This window comes from Ciona robusta, chromosome 1, assembly GCF_009617815.1.
Source record: "Ciona robusta chromosome 1, ASM961781v2".
Lineage (NCBI taxonomy): Eukaryota > Metazoa > Chordata > Ascidiacea > Phlebobranchia > Cionidae > Ciona > Ciona robusta.
This window is the reverse complement of record NC_143235.1, coordinates 10817690-10837914: the sequence shown is the minus strand read 5'-3', so window position 1 is coordinate 10837914 and position 20225 is coordinate 10817690. Positions and strand designations below refer to the sequence as shown.

Here is a 20225-nt window from a genome sequence, read left to right as displayed (position 1 = left end):
TTTTAGGCTAGTATATTGTGACAAAATATGTATGCAAAGTAATCTTAATTGAATTAACAAAATGGATTTTTGTATGGAACCTTCTGGTGCACACAACTCTAAAGATGGTCGTCCCAAACATGGGAAAACAAAACAAGCCAAAACTGGAGGTGATGGTTTTATAATTGTCTCATATTAGGTAATATTGTTATATAGAAAATTTTGTGATATATTATAATGTTCCTTATGTAGTTTTTGTGTTAATGAGAACAACCTACTGGCACCGCGGCAAAGTGGTTAGTGCACATGCCTCTAACCCAGCGGTAATTGGTTCAAGGCTTGTCACTGCTACCATTGTGGACGTTGGGCAAGACACAAATTGTACAAATTAGCAAGCGGGTATGAGGTTTATGAAACAGAGCATCCGTGGATAAAACAAGCCACAGATTCAATGATATCTTATTAATCACTATTGTATAAACAAGAGGTTAATATATTTACTTTATTAGCAAGATGATATTAAGATAAGGCTTTTAAATGTACATTGCTATATATTTATTATTTACGTTATAGTGTTTGGGCAAGAAATTGGCTGAAAAATAAAACCTTAATTTTTTTTATATATAATTAATTGTTTGTTAACAAGAATAAAACAATACAGCTTGTCAGTAAGTGGTATTTGTTTTCTTTTGTCATAGGATTGTGGTGAACCCACTTATCAAGTTAAAGCTTGCAAAAGAACGCTGTGTCCGGTAGTGTCTGTACGATGGAGTGGCTGGGGTGACTATGGACAGTGTAGTGTAACATGTGGACAAGGCATGAAACTAAGGTGTGTCCTCTGGCCATAAAATTATGGGTAAATGTTGGTGTCCAATATGTTTGGATATTTGGTGTTTACTTTGGCTTTTTTTATAGTGCTAAGGTGGCTGTACACAGTATCCGACATGCGAATTTGTATGCAACCCATTACCGAGTTTCGTATGCGGCAGTGAAATCCGGACAAAACGAACGAATTCCGGATACTGTGTACAGCCACCTCTACATTGATTTCTTTTTTTTCCAGGTAAATGTAACATTGTATCTTGGAGGAACCAATATTTAAGCTTAAGTTGCTGTTTATTACTTTTTGTTAAACATTAAGTGAAAAATGGAATTAATTTCTTCTTCACTTTTAGGTACCGCACTTGCCCTACATCATGGAAGTGTGATGGCAATTCTATGCAAGCTCATGCTTGTTTATTACCTGCCTGTCAAGGTGGTAGTTCTCACACAGCAGTTGTTTGGACAGATTGGGCACCTTGGAGTACATGCACACATACCTGCCACAGTGGATACCAAGTGCCGTATAGATCCTGTAAAAGGGGTGACTCTTTTACTAGTGGCTGTCCAGGAAATCGGCAGGATATAGGATCTTGTAATACTCATAGCTGTTCCAGCAACTATGCGATGAACCCACGTATGGAAAATGACCAAATGTTGTATTAACCAATATGTATTAAATCAACCATGATTAAGCTAATAGAAATTTTTTGTAGCATTTGCATTGTTTGAACACGAGAGCAAGAGTGTTGCTCATCTTTGCTCCAGAGCAACTTCCGATGTTGTTTTCATCTTTGGAGATTTTAACGGAGATAGAAACGTGGATGTGATGTGTGGAAATCAAGATGGTGGTTTGTGAGTTATAAATAAATCATTTTACTCGGTATAATTGACATTTGTTTTTTCAGTGAGATTGGTTTGGCGACCTCTAATGGAGAAATAAACACAGCAACATGGAGAGGACGATTGGACGGTTGTGTCGTACAATCGGGTCAAATTGCTGTCGGTGATTTTAACGGAGATGCAATGTCCGACATTGTGTGTGTCGACCGTGTAAAAAAGTAATGTCAATAATACGTTACGACTATTTCAAGGCAATTATGCGTATATAAATAACCCTTTTCATAGAAAAACCACAGTTCGTTTATCAAACAACGGTCAGTTTCCAACTGGAGAAGGTTACTTTGGTTCATTCTGTACTGTTGATTCTGATTGGTTGATTCCACTCGATATTGATGCCGACAACAAATGGGATCTCATTTGTAGTCATAGCAACCGTGATAGTGACTTGCTTATGAATACATTCAGTCTGTGATATGTTATATTAATGAAATCGCCTTGTGAACATTGAGGAACAAATAACAGTTTCATTTTATTTGGTTTGATTATTCTTATTTTGTTGTTGTTTAGTACCTCTAATCTTTGAGACACTGTTGTATCATTTTGATAAATTGATTAGAAAAGGTTATAATTTATTGACAATTACAGTAGTGTGAATGTGAATGAATGTAGCTTACTTTATCCTCGCGTGGCCGGAAAACGACAGTTGTTATCACACTGGTTTAACACCTCGGGCCAGCTTACGAGTTACCATGTATGTTACTTTGTGGGTAATTATTTTTTTGGATTTTTTATCTATGTCTGATATTTTAGACAACCCATTTGGGACCAATGAGTTATAGCAATTGCCGTTAAATGTCTTGCCCAAGGACACATACGCCCACAATAGTAGCAGCGCCGAGCCTTGCATCCATTACCTCTGGGTTACTGGTAGGCGCGCTAACCACTATACCACGGCGCCGGACAAACTGTGGTTTATTTATTGTTAATATTAGAATCACAAAAGCATTTAAAGTTTTCATTTTTGGAAAGAAGTAAGAAAATATTCTTTTGTGTAAGCGCTAAGTCTCGAACCCAGTACATCTGTGACGTACAATCCTGCATGACGTCGAAAGGTAAGCTGTTCGTCTGTACGTGACGTCATTTTTCGTAGTGTCAATTTGTCACGAACTGTCCAAGACTCGAAGTATCGTAAACAGGGGTGTAAATGTTTGCATTTGAAAGGGGCAGTGATCTTTGTGTTGTAGATGAACGCATAGTAAATTCGCGGCAAGCACTATTTTATTACTTGCGTAATGTCTATGCGTACATTACGTAGATGTAAACAGAGCGTCAGTCGCTCAACAGTAATGTGATACGTGTAGTGTTTTGAACGATAACGTCATTATCTGTTTAAATATAATCTACTCAGCTGGTTTTGTTTTTTAGGAAGTTGTAATAAAGTTCATTATTTAGTAATATGAATGCAAGCAGCACTGATGGGTCGTCCAGCACATCTACAAAGCGTTTGAAATTGTCCGAAAGTTCCAACGGTGACGCAACAGCTTCCAGAAAGAGCTTATCGGGCGTTGAACTTGTATCTGTATTGAACGATAAGACGAGTCAGAAGGCCATTTTTGTTCATGGCAGAATTGCTTCATCTAAAAGTGAACAGACTGCCGATGATGCTGTTATATTATTGGAGAAGAAGCCTTTCAACCAAAGCCAATTACAGGAAATACTAAGTAGCCAAACCAAATTAACTGTTGACTTGGAAAACGATATTTATTCCACTTACACTGCGTATCCACCACCATTAGTTTCGGATATTAAAGCAACAATTATTTGTCCAGCCGCTGAAAAACACATTCGTAAATACATGAAACAAAAGTTAACAGTTGTTCGAGAAACAAAAGAAGATTATCTCAACATTACACTGCCTTTTTTAGAAAAACAGATCGCATCAAATGTCTTTAATTTGCAATGGGTGTTTAACATACTTGAACACAGGGCAGAGACAGAAAGAGTTTTGTTTGAAGATGATAATAAAAACACCGGGTTTATGTTAATGCCTGATATGAAATGGGACCGAAGTGACGTTAAATCTCTCTATGTTATGGCATTGCCACACAAACGTGGCTTAAAATCTATCAGGGACTTAACAGCTGAGCATATACCACTGTTGGAAAATATACAAACCAAAGGCTTGGAGGTGATTGAAAAGTTGTTCAAAATTCCCACTAATGAGCTGAGAGTTTATTTTCATTACCAGCCATCTTACTACCACCTTCATGTTCATATAAATCATATTGAATTGGATTTACCAGGAACTGAAGCTTTAAGAGCTCATCTACTTTCTGATGTCATTGAAAATCTTAAACTAACTGGAGATTATTATCAAAACAAAACCTTCACGTTTGCACTGCAAGAAAATAATTTCTTGTTCACAGAGTTTGCGAAAGCAAATAAGGCTTTAAACTAAAGTAATGGAAGTTAATAAGATAATAAATTTATTTTCTTTATAGCGAGTTTAATTAACAATAAAAAATTTTATCAATTCAATCATTAAATCATGCCTATTAATTAGATAAGCATATTGAATGTTTTTGTAAAGGAATTTGTAGCCGTATTCATAAATTGTTGTACAAATACAGCCTATTTTTTAAATATTTACTCAGGAAATTATTTCACATGGTTGCGTAAATATATTTGGATGATTATCCAGCTTTAAAAGATTTACAACTTCTTTCTTACAGATTGGTATTTATTAATATTAATATGGTTAAGTGAAAGTGAAACATTGAAAATCAATAATGGGTTCCTTATTGTCAAAATGGAAGGTGAAATTTTATTACTTTTAAGTTGTTGTGATAAAGTTATACATTACATATATCTAGGTCTGTTTTAACTCTTGTATAATTGACCTTTATTTTTAAGGTTTATGAACGAATTGGATTGGACCTTTTTTTTAATTTTCAGTTTAGGCCGTTGCTTTACTAAATAACAATAACTGTATAGTAACAACTAACATTTTGTGACTTATGGTAATCCAAGATCATATAATATAACCTCACCAAACTGTAATAAACAAATTCCCTGCAGGATTTAAATAAATCTATAGTAAACAAACGTTTATTATAGAATTTAAATAACACTGTGAAAACAAATGTTTTTTGTAGAAATTAAATAAAACGTATTACAGAAATCGAAAACCACAACCGAAGTGTTAGAAGACATCGATAAAAGTATTTCACAACTTGAGAAGTTTCGTAAATCAAACCAGGAACTTCGAAGTAAAGTAAGCGTCTTTAGTTTGTATTATGGATAAATGATCGTCATTCGTCACTAACTAATCATTGCATAAGGTGGCAGTCAGGTTAGAATTATGTGATAAATGTGGGAAATTTTAATTAAAATAATAAAATTACTTTTTTCTTTGCGCTTCCTAGCTTACCTGATTCAACTTGCTAAGTAGGCTATTACTATTCAACTTGTTTTTAAAAAGCGAACAATTTCATTAACCAGTATATTAAATTGTGGTTGTGTATATGATATGGGATTATATTTGAAATTGAGATGTGACATTTGAGATTCATTTGTGACGTTTGAGAAATTGAGATACATTTGTGGTTGTGAGATTTAAGGTAGTACTTACCATTTGCATATAAACTGTGGTGGGAATGTCTAACACTATTCAGAACAAGTAAAATGTCCACAATTTATATTTAATATTTTTGATGATGGATTATTACTGCAGGTGATTGGAAATTTAATTCTGTACTCTGTTCTTCTGTACATTGTTGCATGTGTGTCACTGTACTTCCTAATTACACCTACAACGTGGCAACATAGATGTCTGCAACTTCTACCTTTGTTATGCTTTCCTTTCATGTAAGTGTTGGAAAAAATGAAGGCAAAATGTAATTTAAAAATGTTATGTTTTAAACTCCGTACTCCACCCTTGTATACATCTAACAAATGTTATTTTACTCTTTAAAAATAGATTGCTTTACAAAAAGTGACAGTTAAAACAATTTTTATAGCAATTTGACAGTTATAAAAGACATGCAAAAAATCAAAGCCAAATTTGAAACCCTTGTCACTGTGTGGGATTAAAAATAAGAAATCTTGTTTTTTTGTTTCAGAATATATTTCCTAAAGCGGTTCCTTCACTGGTGGTTTGTACGAAAAATCTCAAGAAATGGTAAATTACTTGCCATCTTTGCATTATTTATATCTTAATTTGGTTTCTCTTGACTAGAACTTGAACTCCAAGCATTACGTGACGAAAGAAAAGAAATTGTGAGTTGGTTGAAGGTTTTTAAATTTCTCTCTTTCACTGTAACTGCTGTGAAGTGATAAAACTATTGCACTAAAATAATCATTTTTATTTGTAGCTTGGTTTATCTGTTATAACAATGGGTTATGGCTGTCTATATTCCCATGCTATAACTAGTATAGTGTTAAGTAGAGTCTCTAGTCTAGTGTAACTAGATAATTTCATTCATTCAACTAACTAATACAGAATGTCACAAGTTACAATTTTAGAACCTTTTCACAAAATAAGTTATACAAATAGTAAATATCTTCTGCTATTGCATTCTTCGAACAACAGTATTATTATGTACACAACTTTTCCACAAAATCTCATCCAAAATAAACTGGTTCAAACCGGATCTAACTTGCACTGTAGCTTGAAAATGTAATGGAGACGGAAACTTACAAGAAAGCGAAAGAAATCTTGGAAAGATTTGATCCGGAAACAAAGAAGAAGTTGGAGGAGGAACGACAAAGAAGAGAGAACCCCACACCATCCCCCACTACCCCAGGAACAGGTGCCAGCACATTACAATTAATAAAATAGTATTAATATTTTGTGTAAAATTTTAAATGCTGATTGTTTAGTTTAAAAAGAAGAAAATTTTATTTAGTGTATGTATGTTGTTTTTGTGAACTGATAAGTGGCTTATGCATTTTATTTATTTTAACATGTTACAGCCCTATATATAATATATCAATGTTTTAAAAATATTTGTCATTTTTCTGTTTTATTTTAACAGAATTACGAAGAAGAGGCGCGCCCATGCCCACCCCTGCAGCTCCAAATACCCCAGGTTTCTCAGGAACCCCAGCAACAACCCCTATGCGGGGGCCCGTAAATTCAAACATGACCCCAATGAATGGAAATATGAGAGGTAATACTAATAATGTTACTTAAGTTAGTGGAGAGATTGTGGCCAAACAACAAAGCAAGCATATTATATGTATGGTACATAGGGGGGAGGTGGGACACCTTTTGATTCTATTTCTTTGTCCCATTTTGTAGTAAACAAAGAACATTCAAAGAAATACAAAACCGTATCCTCATGAGTCACGACAATAGAACATTTAAAACACGTTCAAGATATTTGGATATTATAAGCTAATAGGAGCCCATCTTCCCCCACCCTACTATATTTATGCTTTAATTTAAAGTTTAAACTCTACCCTTGTATACATCTAACAAATGTTAGTTTACACTTAAATAGATTACAAAAATTGGCAGTTATAATAATAAAGTTGTAGCAGTTTAACAATTCGAAATAACATGCAAAAAATCAAAGCCAGCCAAAAATAAAGAGGCATTACTTTTATATATATATAAGTTACGCGCTGGTTGGTGGTATTACAATATCTACCTAAATTTGTCATGCATTTTTATATTTTATATTGAGTTTTATAACTTCCAGGATCCTTGCCACCGGTTGCTACATTACCGCGTCCCCTTATACAACAGAATCGCTCGTCTATGGAAAAAATTGTGGAGTATTTTGTTGGTGATGGACCAAGCAATAGGTGGGTGTATGCTAAGTGTTGATTTTGTTGACAGGTTAAGTTCAATATGTGCTAATGTATTTTACAGATACGCGCTAATCTGCAGGAACTGTTACTCTCATAATGGCATGGCCCTTAAGGAAGAGTTTGAATACATTGGTAAACAACTTTACATTATTTGGCTTTATGTATGAACTAACATGCAAACTTGTAATAGAGAAGCATTAGTTCTATGCTAATTAACAACTAGCTTAGTACCTTTTTTTTATGACAATGGTTTAAAACTTATAGTAGGCTGGGGGAAGATGGGACACCTTTATCACACAGTATCCAAATCTCCTGATTTAGTTTTAAATAATTAACAGCGATCTGTGGGAATTGTGAGAATACATTTATAATTCTTTAAATGTTCCTTGTTTACTACCAAATGACACGAGAAAATAGAATGAGTAGGTGTCCCATCTTTCCCCACTCTACCATACACTCTTTTGTGTAGTTAAATGTTGTCTACCTTCAGCAAAGCAGCAGGCTTCAAACATTTAGTGAAGTGTAGACTGAGGACCTTGAAGCAATGGCCCAAATCTTATATTCCATGGCGTGTTACACAACAGAATCTCGCCCAGATAGAATATATATATTTCTATCTCACTAGTTATTAAACGTATTATGTTAAATCCTGTACAATTAGGTTGTATCCTTAATTTTTCCAGAATATCGTTGCGCCTACTGTCGATTTTTTAACCCAAGTCGTAAGCAAAGACCAAATGCCCCACGTTTGCCATCTCATGTCACACCCAAGCATCACCCTGGTACACCGAAACCAATGGACCGTGACAGTGGGAATGACATGTCACCTCCACCATCATCAAAATCTTCAGAAAATGGTGAAGTTTTTATATGAGCATACCAGTAGAATTGTTCCTATCCAGCAACATTTTTTATTGTTTTGTATTAGAATTCAAGTATTAAAATAGGCTATCTGATTTCTAACTAATTTATGCTATAAATATTTTGTCTCTTACTCTTATTTTATGTTTTTTTAAGGAAAGACTGAAATTAATGTTTTTCTGTAACAGGTGATGCTGCAGTGTTACCAGATCCAGTTGAGTCACCAGTAAATGTATCTGAAAACACTGAAGAACCTACAAAGCTTGAGTTAGAAACAAAAAGTGAAGATAAGGCTGAGGAACCTTTAATTGAAGAAAAGGCACCTTCATTAAAAGAAATACCTGCCACAGAATAAAAATAGCATTAAAGATACAGGACTTGAAATTTGCTGCTTTAAATTATAGGGTTGTGTAGTACCAGTACCATTGGTCTGTTATGTACCACTTTATGTTGATATATACATTGCAATTTAAGTTTCTATACAGAAAGTCGCATGCCAGTGGGAAGCTCAAATGAACAGTTGTATGTTTATTAAGACTGTTTTACATTGCTGGTGTTCATGTTATGCTAATTAACCTTTTTTCTCCTGATACCTGAAACTACAGGTTTATGAGACATTTAATCTGTGCCTACCTAAATCTATGGTACTGCAAACTGTACAAAAAGCTCGTTACCCCGTGCATTATTGATCACTGTTACGCATTAAAATATATTTCTGTTGCATTGTTTACTTATTCAACTTCTTTGATTTTTTGTTTTATTTCCAATCGTAAAATGGAATTTACTCTTTCTTGGTTGCTTCGTCCTCCTTTGCAAGCGCAGAAAGCATCTCTTTCTTCTTGAGAGCGATTCTCTCTTCACGACGTCTTCGACCTTCCTTGTTCTTAAGACGACGTGCACTTGCTTGATCGCTGTACAGACAAAATGAAATTAGTATTACTGAAAGGTAAGTCAATATTTCAATAATTAACCTTAAGATCACACTTTAATTTTAAACCATTTTGTTTTACAAATATACAGCTGACTTACGAGAACATCTTGGCACGAGATTGCTTTGCCTTTTGTTTGTGGATATGCTCCATAAGGATACGTTTGTTTTTGAATCCGTTACCCTTTGCTTTCAGGTAGAGAGTATGGTACATGTGCTTATCAATCTTTTTAGATTCCCGATATTTACGAAGCAATCTTCGGAGGACTCTCATACGGCGGATCCATACCACTTTCTCAGGCATACGGGCATTTGCTGTACCCTTTCGCTTACCTGTGTACAAAAACATAAAAATGACGACATGAACATACATATGTGGATATAGGTTAACCCTCTAGCTACAGAATTTAGTGATCAACAGCACCCTCTTAATTCTAACACTCAAACAGCACAGTTTCTTTAATATGCATACCTCGTCCAGTGTGACGACCTTTCCTTCTCGCGATTGTATTTTTTCTTACACGAGCACGAGAATGAACGGCGACCGGTTTACGGATAATCAAACCATCCTTGATTAGCTTTCTAACATTCTGCCCTGTTAAAAAAAGGTTTATAATATATTTAACAACATGCTATACTGTAATTTATGTCCACAATACTGCGTATTAAATTTTTTTATTTATATCTACGGTCCCAAGAACAAAGCTTATTTAAATCAACAGACAGGACTAACGGCAAGCTGACAGCCAGGCTCAACAGAAAAAACTGCTGCAGGCATTACAAATTTAACTATATTACAGGGGTTTATAAAAGTTAAATGCTATTTCAACTGCAGTGACCATCAACTGCAGTGACCATGAATGACACAACAAACTAAGAATGCAGAATGCTCACTAGAATTGGCGTTCGAGATCATTGAAGATTCGTTAGGATCCAACCAGATCTTGTTTTTGCCACATTTCATAACAGTGGCGGCCAGCCTCTTCTGCAGCCGCAGAGTACTGTAAAAACAATGTTGTTAAGCTTAGTTCATTGCTACTCATGCTTAATTTACTTTTACGAGGCGGATATACGTTGGTTCAACTTTCCATTATTTCAATTAGAAAAATACTCGATGATATAATCGGGAGATGTTGTTTTATGATCAATTTATGTTAATTTCTCTCAAAATATGGCAAAATTAGGCTGAAAACAACGAATAAATCATTATTTTTATACCTCATGACTGCTGAATTGTAGATGCTAGAAAAAAAGACCCGGATGTTCCAACAACATGGGAACCTGGGTTCCTTTCACAACGCTTCAGAAATTTCGTTAGGTTATTGGGGTGGCTGATTTACTTTAAAATAGTTGCAAGTTTTACAGATATTTGGTTAATATAAAGTAAACTAAACTATTTTAATGTATGTTAAATAAAAATGAGACATAAATATATGTCGTTTTAAAAGCGCTCAAAGTAGTGTTTACTATTTTAGTTCCCAGTTTCAAGCAAACACTTTGTCTAATTACAAGGATATCACATATCTTATCCATAACTTCAACATTACCCTAATGTTTTAAATTGTTTTCAACACTAAAGCATATATATCGTTTTGTCTTCCTTTCTTGATAGTGAAAAACTTTGTGTTATCCGAAATAGTAGAGCAGAATTCCGCTTTGAATAAAAAAAAAGAACGAGGAAGTAACATAACTTATAAGTCTTATAAGAAATAACGTTGATATACTTTGCTGCAGTAATTGCTCGTGATATAATTGCTTAAATATGACGGAAGAAAGATACGTTGTTCGATTACGTGGATTACCGTGGGCAGCCACAGAAGCTGAGGTCATTAAATTTTTGAATGTTGAAGTTGTTGGTGGTGAAGCTGGAATTCGAAGGTGAGCCCGCTAATCTATTTTTTTGTCTTTTTTTATTTAAGTTTATTTAATATATTTAGAGAGAGAATTGTGTTATACATTCATGTATAGTTATGCCATTGACTTGTATATAGGATGATGATTTTTACAGCTTCTTTTATATCTGCAGAACTTACACAGATGATCAGCGACCAAGTGGAGAAGCTTTTGTAGAGGTTACATCGCAAAAGAGCTTGCAAACATGCTTTGAAAAAGATCATCAGCTGATTGGAAAACGATACATAGAAGGTAACTCTTACCTTAGTAGCCTGTGTAATTGTGTATAATATATGCTTCTTTGTAAATTAAATACCCGCTCATCAGCTTGGACATAATAACTTTTGTGTAGTATTTTACTCTGTGAGAAAATCCGTGCAAAAGAAATCTTTCAGATAAAGTTGCTTAAAAATTGCTTCACAACTTGATTAGCAGTTAAAGTAAAAAAAATGAATGGATTGATTAAAACCAATGTTTTAGGTGGTATTTTCTAAACTGACTTACTCAGTATGTATTCATATTCTACAGTGTTTGAATCAAGTGTAAAGGAGATGGAATATGTTCTTGGATTATCAGAAGAGGAAATTGGTTCTTCTGCCCAAGCTGATGTCTTCGTCCGCCTACGAGGACTTCCTTTTCAGTGCTCCAAGGAAGAAGTTGCTCAATTTTTCTCTGGTGGGTGCACAGACAGTTTGGTTACAGGGTTCTAAATGTTTTTCGAAATTTCTAAGTTTGGTTTTAAAGTATAAAGCATTGTTTTCTTTTTTTTAAATTTCTTTTATTCAATGTTGCAATATCTTTAACACGATGGGCAAGTGCTTTACACCACGTGGGGCGAACTGTTTGAGATGAACAGGTGTAGGCCTTAAACACCCAAACAGTATAGAGTTAATGAGAGCGTTGCATGTTTTTATCATGTGGGTTAGAGGCTGGGAGGTGCTGAGTGTATGTTTAAGGGAATTTTTTTCAAATGTCGTTGCACAAAAGGGTTGGAAATCGTGCCAAATGGGATCACGCTACCGTTAGATGACAATGGGCGAAGCACGGGGGAGGCTTATGTTGAGTTTGGGTCGCCAGAATCGGCTGAGAAAGCTTTGACAAAACATAAAGAGAAGATTGGGCACAGGTGTGTGGGGGTAGGGCAGTTTTGTGGGGGGCGCTGTGGAGGTAAGTCTATGAGATTATTACTGGGTTTGGAATACAACATTTGGAATACAACATTCAGTATACATTTTTTCGTGGCTTGCGACAAGGGTAAAAAGAGTTGGTGAAAAAGGTATTTTACCTAATCCTATTTCAAACCAGGGATACACAACGTCTAGTTAGCTTGTACAACAATCCACATACACAACTCAATTTTTGAGCAGTAAAATTTTTTCAATGTTTTATCTTATTATCGTCGATTTAAAAAAAATGTGTTTTTCGCTTTTCTATGTTTGTGCTAAATTTAGCAAAACATTTTGGCCGGTTTTAAAAAGTTTACACGGAAACAAATAAGTCTTGTGCATCCCTGTTTTAAACTAAACCAAAGCTTAGCTAACACTGTGGCAAAAAATGTTAGTCAATGAAAATGTTTTTAAACTAAAACAAGTTTAGACTATTATTCTAATTTCGTTGTCACTCATAGGTACATAGAGATCTTCAAAAGTTCGAAACGTGAGTTAATGGAATCACAGGGTGAATATATGGACGATGAAAGGGGTTTCGGGTCACGGGGTCGACCGGGACCCTATGATCGACCCAACCGTGGTGGGCGGGGTTCAAGGGGCCAACGATGGTTAAGAGGTGGTTCACGTTATGCTGGGGGTGGGGGTGGAGGTGGGTTGTTGTATAATAATGTATTTTGTTTCACTTACACAAACTTAGTTTTAAAGGTAAAGATTTTTATAAATTTAGTTTAAAAATCCTATTATAGTAAGGTAGTAGTTCCGTGCGTTATAAACCAGAACACAAACATTTTTACTGTGGTATTTATTAATATAACATATAATGACGTACAGGTTATGGTGGTGGTGATTATTGTGAAGATGATTGGGAAGGGAATTGGAGGAATAACAGGGGTCGAGGTAGAGGAGGAATGAAGGTAATTACCATCTTTTCTATTATATTGATTGTAATATAGAAACTTCATGTTGACAAACTTGTTAATAATGTTGGTTTATGGGACAATTGCTTTCTTGTACGTTAGAAACCCTTATGTCCATGGTCAGGTCATAGGTTGGTAGCTTTATTTACCTGAATACTTGGGGCATTACTTGCCAGTATTTTTTGAGTTTTTTTTAAAGAATGGTCAAACAGCTGTTAAATGGACGGCATTCATTCAGGAGGTTCTAAATAAAATCCAATTTTCATAGTTGAAAATTACTTTTAAGGCAATTGCTTTTAGAAATATAGACTTTTTTCTAAATTTTTTTTTCTAAAATTAAATTACCTAAATTAAAAAAATTATGTATACATAATATATATATAAATATACTTTAAATTAAATTACTTTTATTAAAAAACATATCTCCCTTTATTTTAGCCATATGGCAATCGATACAACAACTCTGGTGGTTATGGTGGAAATTATGGCGGTGGAAATTACGGTGGAGGAAATTTTCAGGAAGATTATGGTTATAATGGTGATGAGAATTATGGAGAGGAGTTTTATGAAGAAGAAGCTTCTCCATCACAATTTGTGGTCCGGATGAGAGGTCTTCCTTTTAAGTGCCAGGAACAGGATGTTTTTAATGTAAGAGAAGGTTTTTTTGCAATTTTTAGCTTTATTGTTTCGAGTTAAGTCATACTATGTAAGATTATGTGTCATTTTTTTCTGTGGAAGTGTATAATTTACCCTAAAAATGTTATATTTTCATTCTGAATATTGAATATATCCTTCAAATTGAACTTTTTGGTTATAAAGTTACAGCAATTTTTATATATATTTCGTTTTCTTTAAAAAAATCTTAGTTTTGGGTATTAGTTTTGTTAATTTTACCCTAACATAAAACAACATGCCTTGATATTTTGTCTTACTTGCATTTTTCAGTTTTTTTCACCCCTTGTGCCAGTAAGAGTAAATATCGAGTACAGCGATGATGGTCGAGTTACCGGTGAAGGAACTGTGTTTTTTGCCTCTTATCAAGATGCACAAGCTGCCATGCAGAAGAACAAGGAGTGTATTCGTACGTGAAAATTTTGTAGAACTGTAGAATATTTTTTATGTCTAAATGGTTTTGAATAACATGCAATAGAAATCTTTAATTAAGAAAATAATAAAATGTTTTGTATTTTTAACATTTCGATTCAACTTTAAATAAGGTAGAATAAAGTAATGCAAAACCTGATTGAATCTCAAAATGTACAGTCTGGAGTTTTTTAACTAAATGGTGAAATGTGATACAGTTACATTCATCCATTAAGTTAACTAAACATTGCATCTCATCCTTTTAATACAGAGCACAGATACATTGAGTTGTTCTTGAGGAGCAACAGACGTGATGGAGGATTCAGAAGTGGAGGACAGAGAAGAAGAGGAAGAGGTTAAAAGTTATTTTTTTAACAAATTATATATGTTTTGTATAAACTTGTGTTAATTTAAATAGAGAACTTTGTAGTGTTCATGCTCATTGTTTATATTCATGCCATCATATATCACGAAGTATTTGATATCTATGTATTGCATCACGTGATCGGATCATAATTGATAACCACGTTATTAACTCGACTAACAATATACCGAACTAACAAACATTCCAGTCTAGTCTTTAAATGATAGAACTAGACAGTGGAACACTATAACTGGCGACGAGGATAACGTTACTTAAACAAGGAAACGTGCATTAGTCGATCAGAGAAAGCTAACGGACAAAAGACGTCCATATTACGAAGTTCGCAAAGCAAGACGGTAAAGAAAAACCAAGATGGCTGCTATCGCGTCTGATGGTATTTTTCCGTTTAATCCGTACGAATCTTCGACAACAGGCCCTCGCTGGGAACATTGGGTAGAACGCCTCAATAACTTTTTTGTGGTAAAAGGCATCACAGAAAATAAAGTGAAAAGAGCTAATTTACTACATTATGCTGGTGATGAAGTCTTTTCAATATTCAAAAGTCTACCTGACACTGACGATGCTGAATCATATGATCAAGCCATAGCAACTCTAAACCAACATTTTACAGACAAGAAGAATGTTGATTATGAAAGAGTAACATTCCGTGAAACAAAACAAGAAGAGGATGAAACAATGAAACAGTTTCACTCTCGTCTTCGTAAACTATCAAAGAATTGTGATTTTCATAACGCTGACGATGAAATCAAAACTCAGATAATCAGCAGATGCAGAAATCACAAAATAAGACAAAGAGCGCTTGAGACACAACAGCTTACTCTTGTCAATTTACTTGATATGGCGAATGCGATGGAAAGATCAGAAGCCCAAGCATCATCCATCGAGAAAAACATAAAGTCAGAATCAAATGCTCGAGAGTCAGCATATAAAGTGAAAAAACAATACACGAAGAAAACAAGACATCAACAAAGAGAAACAAGAAGCAAGAAGTGCTACTTCTGTGCTGGAAACTATCCTCATGCACAAGGACGGAAGTCATGCCCCGCATTTGGAAATCAATGTCGTAACTGTGGAAAATACAATCATTTTTCGCAATGCTGTTTACACATGAAACAAAAGAAGCATGTGAGACAAACTGAAGATAACTCAGAATCAGAATACAGTGATGAAGAACCAGAGGTACGTAAAGCATATGTTACCATATGTAGGCATAACAAACCTCAACGCAAACCACCCAAAGTAAAATTGGAAGTGAATGACAACAATATTACTTTCTTACTTGATACTGGTGCTGCTGTCAACATTATTGATGAAACACATTTCAAAATGTTAGATTGCAAGCTTGAGAAAACTAACACTAAAATTTATGCATACCAAGCAAAGAAACCACTACCTGTACTTGGAAAGATCACTGCAGAAGTCAAAACACCTAAATACATAATGAAAACAAAAATGTATGTAATAAAAGGCAAAGAAGAATGTTTACTGAGTTACCATACAGCTGAAAAATTGGGATTAGTAGTGATTCCAACAGCTATCAAAGACAAAGAAGAAATCTTCGCAACTCATGCAGAACAGTGCGATGAAGCTGATGATCAGGAAATTCTCACAACGTACTCCGATCGATTCAAAGGAATTGGAAAACTCCAAGGGTACAAGGCAAAGCTGCATATAGACAAAACAATACAACCTGTAGCACAGCCACATAGAAGAATACCTTTTCACATAAGAGAAAGAGTCACTAAAGAACTTGAGTATCTAGAAACAAATGACATTATTGAGAAAATATCTGGACCAACACCGTGGGTATCTCCAATAGTTACTCCACCAAAGCCAAACAGTCCAGAAGAAGTTCGCATTTGTGTAGACATGCGACAAGCAAACAAGGCTATACACAGAGAAAGACACATATGTCCAACGCTTGATGATATAATACACCATCTTAATGGAGCAACAGTCTTCTCCAAGCTAGATTTAAACAAAGGATATCATCAAATTGAATTGGATGAAGCAAGCAGATACATAACAACTTTCTCTACACATGAAGGTCTTTATCGATACAAGCGACTCAATTTTGGAGTTTGCTCAGCAGCTGAACTATTTCAAAAGATCATACAACAATTGATCGAAGGCATACCTGGAGCATTAAATGTAAGCGATGACATCATCATATTCGGCAAAACCAAAGATGACCATGACAAGAGTCTCAGATCAATACTGGACATCTTAAGAAAGAAGAACCTCACTTTAAACAAAAAGAAGTGTGAGTTCAACAGGTCAAAACTAGAATTCTTTGGATTTGTAATCAGCAACGCCGGAATACATGCTCAAGAAAAGAAGATCAAAGCAATCAAAAATGCTGACAAACCAAAATCAGTGCAAGAAATTCGAAGCTTACTTGGATTGGCAAATTATTGCTCAAGATTAATCAAAGACTATGCCACAATCACTCAACCATTAAGAGAATTAACACACAAGAATTCTACATGGAAATGGAACGAGAAACATGAAAGAGCAATGCAACAGCTCAAATGTAGTCTAACAAGTGAATCAGTCATACACTATTTTGATCCGCAAAAAGACACAGAACTTATAGTGGATGCAAGCCCAGTTGGATTAGGTGCTATTCTAAGCCAACGAGACAAACACAACAATATTTCAATTATTGCTTATGCAAGTAAAGTGCTTACATCAGTCGAACAAAGATATTCACAGACAGAACGTGAAGCATTGGCAATTGTTTGGGGATGTGAACATTTTCACTTATATCTATATGGAATTCAAACGCCATTTACACTTGTTACTGACCACAAACCGCTTGAATTAATTTTCAAAAACCCATCATCAAAACCTCCTGCTAGAATTGAAAGATGGAACTTACGGCTACAACCGTACAGCTTTAAAGTAGTATATCGACCTGGAAAAGATAATCCAGCCGATTATATGTCAAGACATCCTATTTATCACTCAGCAAGTGAAGAGTCAGACAATGCAGAAGAATATGTTAATCTTATTGCAGCAACAGCAATACCTACTGCATTAACAAAAGCTGAAATACAAAATGCTACTCAACAAGATGACACATTGCAAAAAGTCATAGAGACAATAACAGCAAACAGATGGAAATCAAATGCTAAGGATTCAACTTTGCAACCATACCATTTAATCAGAAGTGATCTATCAGTTACAGAAGATGGCTTACTTTTAAAAGGAACAAAAATAGTCATTCCAAAAACACTGCAGAGAAGAGTCATTGATTTAGCACATGAAGGACACCAAGGAATAGTTAAAACCAAATCATTACTACGAGAACACGCCTGGTTTCCTGGAATTGACAAAACAGTGGAAGAAAGAGTCAAGAATTGTATATACTGCCAAGCTGCGACAGTTACAAAGAACTATGAACCACTGCAAATGTCAAAATTACCTCAAGGTGCATGGAAAGAACTAAGTTTAGATTTTTCTGGACCATACCCATCTGGAGAATATCTACTTGTATTAATTGATGAGTATACAAGATATCCAATTGTTGAAATTATCAAATCAACCAAAGCAACAACAGTCATTCCTATTTTGGAAAAAACATTCTCATGTTTTGGAATACCAGACATTCTGAAAACTGATAATGGCCCACCATTCAACAGTAGTGAATTCAAAAGATTTGCAAGAGAACTTGGATTCACACACAGAAGAATTACTCCACACTGGCCGAAAGCAAACGCTGAAGCTGAAAGATTTATGAAAACACTGAACAAAGCTGTAAGAATTTTCAATGCTGAAACTAAGTCATGGAAAAGCAAACTACTTACATTCCTACGAAACTACAGAGCAACACCACACACTACAACACAAGTCAGCCCTGCTGAACTACTATTTGGAAGAAAGATAAGCATTACAATTCCTAATGCTGAACAGATGAAAGAAGATACAAATCTTCGCAACAGAGACAATAGTGCAAAACACAAGATGAAGAAATATGCAGACGAACTTACACATGCAAAAGTATCTCACTTCAAGACTGGAGATAAAGTTCTTGTAAAACAAAGAAAAGAAGGAAAATTAATGCTTCCTTACAATCCACAACCATTCACAATTACAAAGATCAAAGGAACAATGATCACAGCAGAAAATGCATACAAAGAAATTACAAGAAACTCTTCATTCTTCAAGAAAATAAATACATCACAACAACATAAGAAACACACAGATGACGATCAACCATATTATCCATACAACCATAACAACACAGTGAACAATGAAGATAACCTCACTAATGAGACAAATGAACATACTGATAATCATCGATATCCGGTACGAAATCGTAGGCCTCCTGAATACCTCAGAGATGGTACCTTTATATAAGTACTCGTGCATGCCATGTTCATTTATTGCTTGTATATTGCAGTATTTCATTTCGTTACCTAAGCCACGTACTGCCAATTTAATACAACGTACTTCAAACTTTCTTTTATAACTTTATATACAACCTGTGTTAAACAAGCTACCTGTGTTAATCCGAGCCATATTACTTCATTGTTTTATTTCATATACCTTCCAAAAATACTGTGTTATTGTGAACCAATTTAGATATTGTGCATTTAGCTAAACAACATTTTAAAATGTAATTTACCATCTAACTTGGAGAGGGATGTAGTGTTCATGCTCATTGTTTATATTCATGCCATCATATATCACGAAGTATTTGATATCTATGTATTGCATCACGTGATCGGATCATAATTGATAACCACGTTATTAACTCGACTAACAATATACCGAACTAACAAACATTCCAGTCTAGTCTTTAAATGATAGAACTAGACAGTGGAACACTATAAACTTTTACTTCCAATAAGAACGATAGCAAAACTTCAATTTGAGGACAACTTATTTGAATTATATGTAACAAAGGTTTAACATTTTATCTTTTACATAGGAGGACCTGGGTGTTAGGCCAGAGGTTGCTCACTACTTTGATTTATTACCTACAAAATAAAATCCCTATCACCATATTAAATGCTATTTGTTTTTATATCACAGGTGGTGGTGGTGGTGGTGGTGGTGGTGGTGGTGGTGGTGGTGGTGGTGGTTACAGATTCTGATTTGCAAAATGGACCACACGTACTTACACAATCTTTACTGGGGACCACAATATCAAAACAATGTTCTTTGGTTTAAAAGTGGTCAAACAATGTTAAAATGTCCTTATATTCGTGTGTAAGGCGCCATGTATGGTTTACATTTATTGACTGTACAATAAGTCTCTGTTTGTAAAATAAATGACCTAAAAAATCAAAGACACTTTTATATATACTAATACGAAATATCTGGACTCTATTTTGTGCAAAATTTTTTGTAAAGTATTGGAACACTAACACTCCATCATGCATACAATATTTTGAGGAGAAACCTACTGTTTTTTGACCAACATTGTTTTTTCTCTTATTCCTTAACATTTCTTACCACAAACCTTAAGGATTCCTTAACCCAAACTTGTTCAGTCATGTGATAGAGATGTTGGTAAATTCATT

At 34.8% G+C, this 20225-nt stretch overlaps 5 protein-coding genes across 5 annotated transcripts; 4 read left to right on the top strand and 1 right to left on the bottom strand.

Moving 5' to 3' along the window:
• The first annotated feature begins 13 nt into the window (after nt 1–13).
• LOC149743087 (thrombospondin-1-like) lies at nt 14–2301 on the top strand. Its single transcript, XM_089880410.1, has 6 exons — nt 14–149; nt 678–808; nt 1155–1435; nt 1515–1653; nt 1707–1859; nt 1927–2301. The coding sequence occupies exons 1-6, from the start codon at nt 105–107 to the stop codon at nt 2111–2113; spliced, it is 936 nt and encodes a 311-aa protein (XP_089736536.1). The 5' UTR covers nt 14–104; the 3' UTR covers nt 2114–2301.
• Nucleotides 2302–2956: 655 nt separating this feature from the next.
• On the top strand, nt 2957–4374 carry LOC149743086 (m7GpppX diphosphatase-like). The gene has a single exon (XM_089880359.1). The coding sequence runs from the start codon at nt 3098–3100 to the stop codon at nt 4097–4099; it is 1002 nt and encodes a 333-aa protein (XP_089736485.1). The 5' UTR covers nt 2957–3097; the 3' UTR covers nt 4100–4374.
• Nucleotides 4322–9053, top strand: LOC149743085 (endoplasmic reticulum junction formation protein lunapark-B-like). The gene is made up of 11 exons (XM_089880318.1): nt 4322–4457; nt 4820–4915; nt 5375–5508; nt 5763–5821; nt 5879–5919; nt 6311–6452; nt 6678–6812; nt 7347–7452; nt 7520–7590; nt 8142–8315; nt 8508–9053. Exons 1-11 carry the CDS (start codon nt 4431–4433, stop codon nt 8672–8674), a joined length of 1152 nt encoding a protein of 383 aa, XP_089736444.1. The 5' UTR covers nt 4322–4430; the 3' UTR covers nt 8675–9053.
• Nucleotides 8833–10633, bottom strand: LOC149743084 (large ribosomal subunit protein eL19-like). The gene is made up of 5 exons (XM_089880635.1): nt 10466–10633; nt 10142–10248; nt 9720–9842; nt 9349–9580; nt 8833–9230 (listed from the first exon to the last, which is right to left on the bottom strand). The coding sequence occupies exons 1-5, from the start codon at nt 10468–10470 to the stop codon at nt 9101–9103; spliced, it is 597 nt and encodes a 198-aa protein (XP_089736761.1). The 5' UTR covers nt 10471–10633; the 3' UTR covers nt 8833–9100.
• A 293-nt stretch (nt 10634–10926) lies between these two features.
• On the top strand, nt 10927–19991 carry LOC149743083 (heterogeneous nuclear ribonucleoprotein H2-like). Its single transcript, XM_089880271.1, has 10 exons — nt 10927–11125; nt 11274–11392; nt 11669–11815; nt 12128–12266; nt 12768–12958; nt 13141–13223; nt 13665–13874; nt 14172–14307; nt 14581–14664; nt 19735–19991. The coding sequence occupies exons 1-10, from the start codon at nt 11010–11012 to the stop codon at nt 19794–19796; spliced, it is 1287 nt and encodes a 428-aa protein (XP_089736397.1). The 5' UTR covers nt 10927–11009; the 3' UTR covers nt 19797–19991.
• The last annotated feature ends 234 nt before the right edge of the window (nt 19992–20225 follow it).

Bases quoted from the DNA above. Each gene is read 5' to 3' on its own strand.
- LOC149743083 (XM_089880271.1), top strand. From the start codon at position 11,010: ATGACGGAAGAAAGATACGTTGTTCGATTACGTGGATTACCGTGGGCA. The intron at 11,126-11,273 runs GTGAGCCCGCTA...TTATATCTGCAG, and splicing joins GGTGAAGCTGGAATTCGAAG to AACTTACACAGATGATCAGC. The intron at 11,393-11,668 runs GTAACTCTTACC...CATATTCTACAG, and splicing joins TGGAAAACGATACATAGAAG to TGTTTGAATCAAGTGTAAAG.
- LOC149743086 (XM_089880359.1), top strand. From the start codon at position 3,098: ATGAATGCAAGCAGCACTGATGGGTCGTCCAGCACATCTACAAAGCGT.
- LOC149743085 (XM_089880318.1), top strand. From the start codon at position 4,431: ATGGGTTCCTTATTGTCAAAATGGAAG. The intron at 4,916-5,374 runs GTAAGCGTCTTT...TTATTACTGCAG, and splicing joins ACCAGGAACTTCGAAGTAAA to GTGATTGGAAATTTAATTCT. The intron at 6,813-7,346 runs GTAATACTAATA...TATAACTTCCAG, and splicing joins AATGAATGGAAATATGAGAG to GATCCTTGCCACCGGTTGCT.
- LOC149743087 (XM_089880410.1), top strand. From the start codon at position 105: ATGGTCGTCCCAAACATGGGAAAACAAAACAAGCCAAAACTGGAG. The intron at 809-1,154 runs GTGTGTCCTCTG...CTTCACTTTTAG, and splicing joins GGACAAGGCATGAAACTAAG to GTACCGCACTTGCCCTACAT. The intron at 1,654-1,706 runs GTGAGTTATAAA...TTGTTTTTTCAG, and splicing joins GGAAATCAAGATGGTGGTTT to TGAGATTGGTTTGGCGACCT.
- LOC149743084 (XM_089880635.1), bottom strand. The intron at 9,581-9,719 runs GTATGCATATTA...TTTTGTACACAG, and splicing joins AGGTCGTCACACTGGACGAG to GTAAGCGAAAGGGTACAGCA. The intron at 9,231-9,348 runs GTAAGTCAGCTG...TTGTCTGTACAG, and splicing joins TCTCGTGCCAAGATGTTCTC to CGATCAAGCAAGTGCACGTC.